This window comes from Equus caballus, chromosome 5 (genome assembly GCF_041296265.1).
Source record: "Equus caballus isolate H_3958 breed thoroughbred chromosome 5, TB-T2T, whole genome shotgun sequence".
In the NCBI taxonomy this organism is placed as follows: Eukaryota; Metazoa; Chordata; class Mammalia; order Perissodactyla; family Equidae; genus Equus; species Equus caballus.
In genome coordinates, this window is record NC_091688.1 from 32,883,289 (window position 1) to 32,891,543 (window position 8,255).

The following is an 8,255-nucleotide window of genomic DNA, read 5'->3' on the forward strand; positions in this document are numbered from 1 at the left end:
ATCTCTACCCCAACAGCCTCAGCAGCAATCTGCTCTATATGAAAGATAATGGATTCCCCAAGGACGCCGTGAATAAATATTTTTTTTCTCGTTCCATTGAACATGACCTGTCCTCCTCCTACAGACCTTACAGTGATTCTTCATTGTCATTTGACAGACACGAAATCTTCCAAACCCTGGATGCAGAGGGTGAGTACTCCCATTGTAAATGGCACAAATTCCTTGTGGTTTTCTGCTAATGTCTATGTTCTTTGAATCCAGCACCCTGCATTGGCTGAGAGGTGCATCCCTGCCAATGGGTTCTGTAGACTCCTTCTAGTTTGAGTTGTGCTCCTGCAGTTAATTTTAAGAAGCATCCTGTGGTCGGATAATTTTCTTCTTCTAGTCTCAACTCCTGTCACCTGGCATTTCTCACAACTGCAGACTGTTCCTATCAAGTCAGGTTCAAGAGGGGAAATAGAGGGATAATGGAAAAGTCTCAGCCATCATTTTGTTACCTGGAGGAATTTGTGAAAAACCTCTCTTTTTCACCCTAAGAATTCTCATACTCATGGAATGATGTTGCTACTTGTATTTCCTCAGTAGTTTTGTACAAACTCTCTGGCTTTCCACACAGATTTGCTTTCTGCTCTATATTTGCAACATGTGTTACATGGTTCCGGAGCTCAAAGTTTTTCCCCTGGGGTGCCTACCCGCTTCTGAAGCATTTGGATACGAGATCCTGAGCACCAAATCCTGCCTGTTTCTGTGTTTTCAATGAAGCCAAAGCTCTCATTCTGATTTTTCATCCTCCACCAATGGCCATGGGTTTCATCCTTTGTGCAACACCATTGATTTATTCCATGTGGAGGTTGTAGTTTCAATCACGTGTCTAGTCTCTGCGGTATCATCTCATGTAAACTATCAACAGCCTGTGTACCTGATGGGGGTATTGGCCTAATTTATGAGCAAAGCACACAAGCTTCCCTATCCATTATCTCCAGAAAAGTCCTCCCTGGTGAGCAAGATCCCACTGGGGCCGCCATTTCCTCAAGCCGGGAGATTCAAACACACTTTTCATCTCCTCTCCCGGAGGCGATCTTCCGGACTTCTCTTCTGGGCGAGGTGGTTGGATTGTTAGGAGCCTTTACTCATGAAATCATCTTGTAGGAAGAGCCAGAAACTCTGTGGTGTTCCTGACTCTCTCTGACTATTTTATAGTGAAATCGACCATGAACAACTTGTCCTTCAACCTTTTCGGGTCAGTAAGGGCCTTTTCACACTGGACCGTCCTCTTTCCTGTTTCCCGTTCTTCCCGAGGTGCAGAGAATCGAAGGCTTTCTGAGGATCACAACAATTCATGACTGAAAATGTCACACAGGTCTTTTGTGTCTGTTGTGTGCCACGCCCCTCAGCAAGTGAGCTCCGTGGACACTATAACCCATTCGGTCCTCACAGCGCCGCTCTCAATAGGTGAGGTATCTCATGTTGGAGCCGAGGGCACTGAGGCTCAGCAAGGTCACTTTGCTAGCCCCAGACCCCCAGTCAGTGCACAGTGGGACTGTGGCCCCCGTTTGGCCTGACTCCCCTGCTCAGGCTCTGTCTCCTGCTCTCAGCAGTCAGAACATCAGGGACTAAGCGGGGATGGTGCTCACCCTCTTCCTTGTGCTTTGTTCCAAACTATGACAAACAATTTTAAACTTAAACAGAAAAGTTGGAAGACATCCAAAGAACTCCTGTTTCCACTCATGCCGATCTGCCAGCTCCTACCCTCTCCGAGCACTCCGTCCTGTGAGCAGAGCCAGCGGCTCACCCAGGCCCTCCCAGGGGAGCTGCAGCTCCATGAGGAGCTCTCTCCGTGGAAAATCAGCCAGGGCTGAGAGATCTGTCTCCCCAGCCCCTGCCCTCGGGGCTTTTCTGCTCTCACTTAGAGTTGTCCTGCTGCCCTTGTAAAGCTGCACAGCTCTGTCTCGGTTACCCTGACAGCCAGGTCTCGGTCCCCATGAGGAGGATGAGAAATGCTCAGACACACCTCAGAAGTGAGATGTGTGTGATGGGGCACGGCCTTGCCAGGCCATCGTTCAAAATGCAGCAGGAAAGGACAAATTGCCCCATGCAGATGGGCTGAGATAAGTGAAGAGATCACCTAAATTCTACACGGACCCGTCCTGTGTTGGGGTTCGCTGATGACAACATGTAAACAGTGTGTATGGCAGCAGAGGGGCTACAGGCAGTACAGGGTACAGCCCGAGAGAAGTCCTTGTGGAAAAAGACCTGGAAGCCAGAAGAGGCATGTGGCGCAGGGCTGGGGTGGGGGCTGGAGGGCAGGCTGATTCCAGAGGATTTATCTAAGGGAGGTGTGGGAAGCGATGCTGTAGAAGAAAGAGGGGCCAGAAGAGAGAAGGAGGGAGTGCAAAGGAGGTGCAGAGTTGAGAGTGTGTAGCAGAGAGGGGAGAGGAAGTTCCCCCAGCAGAGCAGGCACAGGATGGGGCAGGATCTGGGGTAAGAAGGCGGGTGAGACATTTGCCGGTGAGAGAGGATGGAACCAGGGAACGCACCTTGAGGGAGGCTGGATGGAGCACGGACAGGAGTCAGGAGAGTCTGTGATCTGGAAGACGAAATGGCAACAGACACACAGAGACATTTCTATGGAACAGTGAACCCTTGGTGAGAATGAGGATGGCTAGAGGGCAGGAGAGAGGGGAGCCCTCGCAGTGCAGAGCAGGCCCTGCGGGCCAGGAGCCCGCCTGAGTCTGACCTGGACTGGCCTGAGGCTATTTGAAGTCTTTGTTAGCCCCCTTTCTGAGAGTATGTGTTCATTTCACAGTCAAAATATACACGTTTATTAGGGAGAACTGCCCAGCCCCCACCGAGGGGTGTGGGACACAGGATTGAGCGCTCTCTTACCTCCCTGAAGAACCACAAAGTCTGACTCTGTAGCACTTCTCTGTCCCTAAGTTTCCAATCGGGGACTCAGACCTCTACTACATGTCCTGTAGCTGCCGGTGCCCTGCGTGGCTATAGATATTTACATGTGTGGGTGGGTGGAGGGCAGTCAAAAATTACAGACAAAGCTGCTCAAAAGGCCGCAGAACTTTACAAAACTTCGGATAACTCGGTCCCTGTTCTACGGTTTCCCAACTGTGTCTTCTACCGGCCCTGAAGACTTGTGGCCGTCCTTCTCTCCCTGTTCTTTTCTACTGTGGGTACACATCAACATCGCTTTCTCCCCCATGTCCTAAGGCCTCTCTAGAACCTTCTCTCTAAGCTATAGGACTAAGTTAATGACAACAGATTCACAGGCATGACTTCATCCTTGCATCCAAAGTCCTCTGGACTCAGTGGGTTTCTCACTTCTGGGACACTGCATCCTGTCACCTGCCATCTCAGCATCCCCAGGGACACATGTGAAGCTGACAGCTCCTTCATGTACATGAGGTCTGCCTTTTTTCTTTGGGACACTGGGTGGTCTCCCTGACAGGCATGGACATTAGAAATGGGTGGGTTCCCAGGGCTGAGGAAAGGAAAGCTGGGATTGGTCTCACTGAGCCCTCTTCTCCTTTCAGCTCCCACCCTGGAGGCCGGTCACCGAGGGCCTTTGAGGACATACTGGAGTTTCCAAAGGCCAGAGCTGCAAGCTTCACAGACACAGCTGCAGCCAGGCACCCAGGTGACCAGTTATCTGCTGCTGCAGCTGGACCAGTTGGACTGTGGTGCCGGCAAAGCCAGGCTTGGCCTTTGCTCCACCACCTGGAGCTTTAGAGCCCACGATCCCTTCAGAAATCAGTGGCCGCTCTTCCAAGGTGAGAGAGAAAAGGGGAATATGAAGCTCTGGTCCATTGTTAGTCGTCAGAGGGTGGGAGCCGGGAGGTGATGGGCCTCTCCCACACCTCCTGGCAATCTCATCACTACTGGGTAGTGTGAGTAAGATCAAAGAAAGAGAAAATATGAAAGTGTCGCCATTGGCCTTACCTCACCCATGGACTTTCAGTGGCCTTTCTTGTTCTGGCCACTCTGCTTATTTGATGTCCCTCCTGGGTGGAGGATTAAGTCCCAGTACGATCATGAATGACAATGGATCCTGTTGGCTGTGGTTTTATTTTTCAGGACTGGGTTTCGATGCTTCCCTCAGAGGAAAGAAACCTCCCAAGCTGGAGGGTGATGCTCTTGAGGGCTCAGCTGCCTTAAGTGCCCAGAAACAGAAGATTATCAAAAGAAAACTGCTCTTCAACAAGTGGAGGATCACATGCAACTTCCCCAGCCTTCAGCTGAGGGTACTGAGGTAATCACATCGCTGGCTCTTAGATGCACTTATGCCTCATGGCTCTCTAGCTAAGATTCTAGCTCAATCTCCCGCTCTGTCTTCTCTTCCTCATTTGTTCACTCCAACAGCTGATGCGACCTCTGTCTGGCCTTCCCTCTGTTTTCCATGGGGGCTGCCACCCTGCCAGGCCCTTCCAGCTCCATCTCGTTTGCTCTCTGAACTCTGCTGTGTTCCTGTCGCTGCTGTCCTGATATTCCCTCTCTGCTTTCATCTTAGCCACGGGGAAGCCTGAGCCCATGGTCCTCCTCATCACAAGAGCATCATTGATGCCGCTGAACACAAGGCACTTTGCCTGAAATCACACACTTTCTTCATTTCTTTGCCTTCCCTTCCCAGCTTCCCCAACTCCACTGCCTCTTTCTTCTCAATGAATCACTCACACATGGATCTTCCTCCTGAGTCATTTTGGGAATCTGACCCAGGACAACCCTTAACCGTGGACTTCTCCATGTGAAGAAGAAGAAGAAGTGTTAAAACTGAGGACAAAGAGCCCAGATGACAAAAACCAAATGAGAACCTGGGTCACAGGTGGGAGTGCTGGACTGGCCTGGAGCCAGCTTTCTCCTCGGCCCACATGTGCAGGCCTGTGCTAATGTGCATGGGGCTTCCAGGGACTCAGCATCCTCACCTCAGGGCCTCATTGGAGCTGGCATTAACACTGCCCTGTAATAAGCACCTGGTGAAAATTTAATTAAGATCAGTGCCTTGACCTCCCAGCTGGCGATTCTCATTTAAATTGTCAGGAGTGGGGTTTGGGCTTCAGTAGATTTCAAAAGCTCCCCAGGGATTCTAACATGCAGCTAGACTTGACAAGGACCATTCCTCTACGATGATCTCAGGTTCAGAATAGAAATGCCCAGAATGTGTGGCTGCTTCCTTAAAAAGCCTGAATATCCATCAGCCATTGAGGGGATTTGTATGCCTCTCTCAACAGCACTCTTTGTACAACGTGGAAAAAAGTGAGAAGATAAAAGAGGTAGATGAATGGATTAGACTTCTGACCTCCCTTCTTTGAGGAGAGTTTCCCCCACTTTTCTGAAGACAAGATAAAACAGCAAACGAGCATTTCATTGAAAAACAGTGCACAGAAAACCATACCTCCCTTATTACACATCATAAAATTTAGTATTTTCTTTAATATTTTTCATATAAAACTAGAAGTTCCTATTCCATCCAATTGATTTCAAGTCCCATGCGTTCAGCACTACAGTTTGAGAATTTTAGTATTGATCAATTTTTGTCGTTAAGTAAAAGCCCCAAAGAGAATCTTTATGCTCATTCCCTTAAAGAGAACATAATAGTAAGTAACAGCTGAAAGTCAGGAAAAGATTGCATGTTTATGCTTCTTATGCCATTCTTTCCACTGGCATAAAAGACTAAAGGAGAATCTTTCTCTATGCAGTGCTTTGTGGGGAATAAAGGGGTGGGGTGGGAGAGAACATAGTCAAACCAGGTGCCTCATGCTTCCCCTTCGGAGTTTTTGGTCTAGATGTTGAGAATATTCCTAGAAATGCCCTAAGGTGTATCCTGGTGTGGAATCAACGCTAAAGAATGAAGGAAAATGCATGGGGCCATGGTTACCGTCCCTGCTCTCTTTTTGTTAATTCCATTTTGAGTTTCTCCTTCTTTGGTTCTTTCCTCAGTCTCTTTGGAGAAGAATTTCTCTGTAAAACCTTTTTTCCCGTTGAGCCAAAGTGATGCAACAGTGTCTGTGGTCTGTGGACACCTCCAGATCGGAGCCCTTCCTCTCACCTTCCACAAATTATGGAAAGGGCCTGAGGCCTGGGTTCCAGTTCAAGCGTTGTGCCCCTCCTCCTCAGAGCACTGGGACGTGGAGTTAAAGAGGGTGTGCTTCTCTGCCCAGGGTCCTCTCGTTCCGACAGCAGTCTGTTTCTGAATGTGGGGGGTGGATGCTAAGCACATCCCTCCCTGGGAGGGGTGGGAAAGCCATCACTTTGCTCCACACTGAGGGGCTTCAGGAGTGAAGTGGCTGCTGAGGAAAGGCTGGTAGGGCTCTGGCTAAGGCTCTGCAGCCGCTCTGAGCTGGGATGTCACCAGGCTCCTGGTGGGGTGAGGACAGGGTGTCCCTCGATGCTGCACCACAGCCTGGATGGAAGTGCAGGGAGGTGTTTCTTCTACCTTGTGGCTCTCACTTTCCCCTTCAGCGGCCTGTGCTCCTCCTTCAGCTCCTCCCCTCAACAGGAGCTCAGCTTCCTGCTGGCCTCTGTCACCACATAGCCATCCCTCCAGGCTCAGCTATCATTGGGACCTGCAAAGACTCACATTTCATTTGTATTTTCTCTTTCTGTCTCTCAGATACCAAGATCTCTGGATCTAAGGAAAGATATTACTGATCTGAAAGAAACCGCATCACAAAAAGTACCGTTTTCACTTGATGAAAAAAATCTGAAACAGCAAATCAATTTAAAACCCAAACAGAACAGTGAAGGGATCCTATGCTGAAGATCAACATCACAACCACAAAGCACTCTCCAAGGTTTTTACTGCAAAGCCTGCTTTGATGGGAAAAATCCCAGCCCTTTGGCTTCCAACTGCGCTAAGTCACTGAGGAGACCACCGCCTAGACCCACACACGGTTATGAGAGACCTTAACCCTTGCTGCTCTCAGTTCCCGTCCTGCACATCAGCAGAATCAGGAGCAACTGGCAAAAGACAACATGACAGACCGGGCGTTCTGTGCCACCAGCTGGGCTGTGCGAGGAGCAGACAGCACTAACTATGCAGTGCTATGGTGACAACGTTTAGCCTGAATTCAGTCATGAGGTAGTCCTGAGACAAGTGCAGAATCTAGACCACTGCACAAGACAACTGGCCTCGCCTCAACAAACAAGGCAACGTCACCACAAGTAAGATAACAAAAAGGAGAAGAGACTTTTGGGGTTCTAAACGACTAAAAAGATTTCTTTAGTCCTTTGGATCCAAAAACCTCTCCTCACCTTTTGTTGTTTTTGGTGGCGGTGACATTGCCTTGTTTGTAGAGGTCAGGACAGTTGTCTGGTTCAATGGTCTACATTGTGTACTGGTCTGACCACTTCCTCATGACTAACTCAGGCCGACCCTCTTGCCAAGAGCCCTACGTAGTTAGTGCTGGGTGCTTCCTAGTGGAGCCCACCTGGAGACTAAGAATGTCCGGTGTGTCCACCACTGTGACTGCCGTACTAGCATGGGTCACGTTGTCATGGAGGGGCCTACGAGATCTGTTCATTGTAAGGGCACATTTTTTCCTTTCTATAATGAGTAAGTAATTTGGTGAGTGGTACTTTGAGAGTGTGTGAACATCCTCTTTTCTAAAGATCTTTCTCTAAATATTTTACCATCCTTAATGATCCCTGATGTATGTCGATTAACATATTTGCATTTATACATTGGAAATTTTCTAATCCGTTCATACCTATAGCCTTGTATTTGTTGGCATTGTGCCATGAAAAAGAACATTCCTTCCCCTTCTATGCTATTAAAATTTTTGTTTTGACTGTCACTGTGGACTCATGAATTTTTTAAATTCAGTGTTATAATCAGCATCATCATGACTGACTGGGTGGATATAAATATAAATTAATATAAACATTCTTCTCTCTCTCCTTCATAGTTACGTCCTACAGTCTCCCATACGTTTTAGGCTGTATTACCCACCTGTAGTAGATGGTATTTACTATTTTCTGTTTCCATGTTTCTGTGTGTGTGTTTCATTTGATATTTAAGAACTGTGTAGCTAGTGCTGTATATTTCACTAAGTGTTTTTGATATCTTAGTCCCTTACTAACTTGTCAAACTTCTAATAATTGTTTTACGAGTTTGAAATGACATCTTTCAACTGCAAACTTTTACCACTGTGACCATCCAGGACATTTGTTCTGTTTTTCTCTTTTCTTCCATCCTTCCTGGCCACTTCTCATAGAATTGTTTCAACCCAGTTAAAGGTATACCATTG

General features: G+C 48.1%; 1 protein-coding gene across 5 annotated transcripts in view; it reads left to right on the plus strand.

Annotated features, from left to right (window-relative positions):
- LOC138924051 (neuroblastoma breakpoint family member 6-like) overlaps window positions 1-7,802 on the plus strand; it is a 101,736-nt gene extending 93,934 nt beyond the window's left edge. For 3 of the 5 annotated variants that reach the window (XM_070266814.1, XM_070266815.1, XM_070266816.1), the window contains 4 exons: window positions 17-189; window positions 3,546-3,782; window positions 4,087-4,261; window positions 6,620-7,802. In XM_070266814.1, the coding sequence (XP_070122915.1) occupies window positions 17-189; window positions 3,546-3,782; window positions 4,087-4,261; window positions 6,620-6,641 (607 nt within the window). In that variant the 3' untranslated portion in view covers window positions 6,642-7,802. The remainder of the gene's footprint in view (window positions 1-16; window positions 190-3,545; window positions 3,783-4,086; window positions 4,262-6,619) is intronic. The other 2 variants (XM_070266818.1, XM_070266819.1) reach the window with 1 other exon arrangement.
- The last annotated feature ends 453 nt before the right edge of the window (window positions 7,803-8,255 follow it).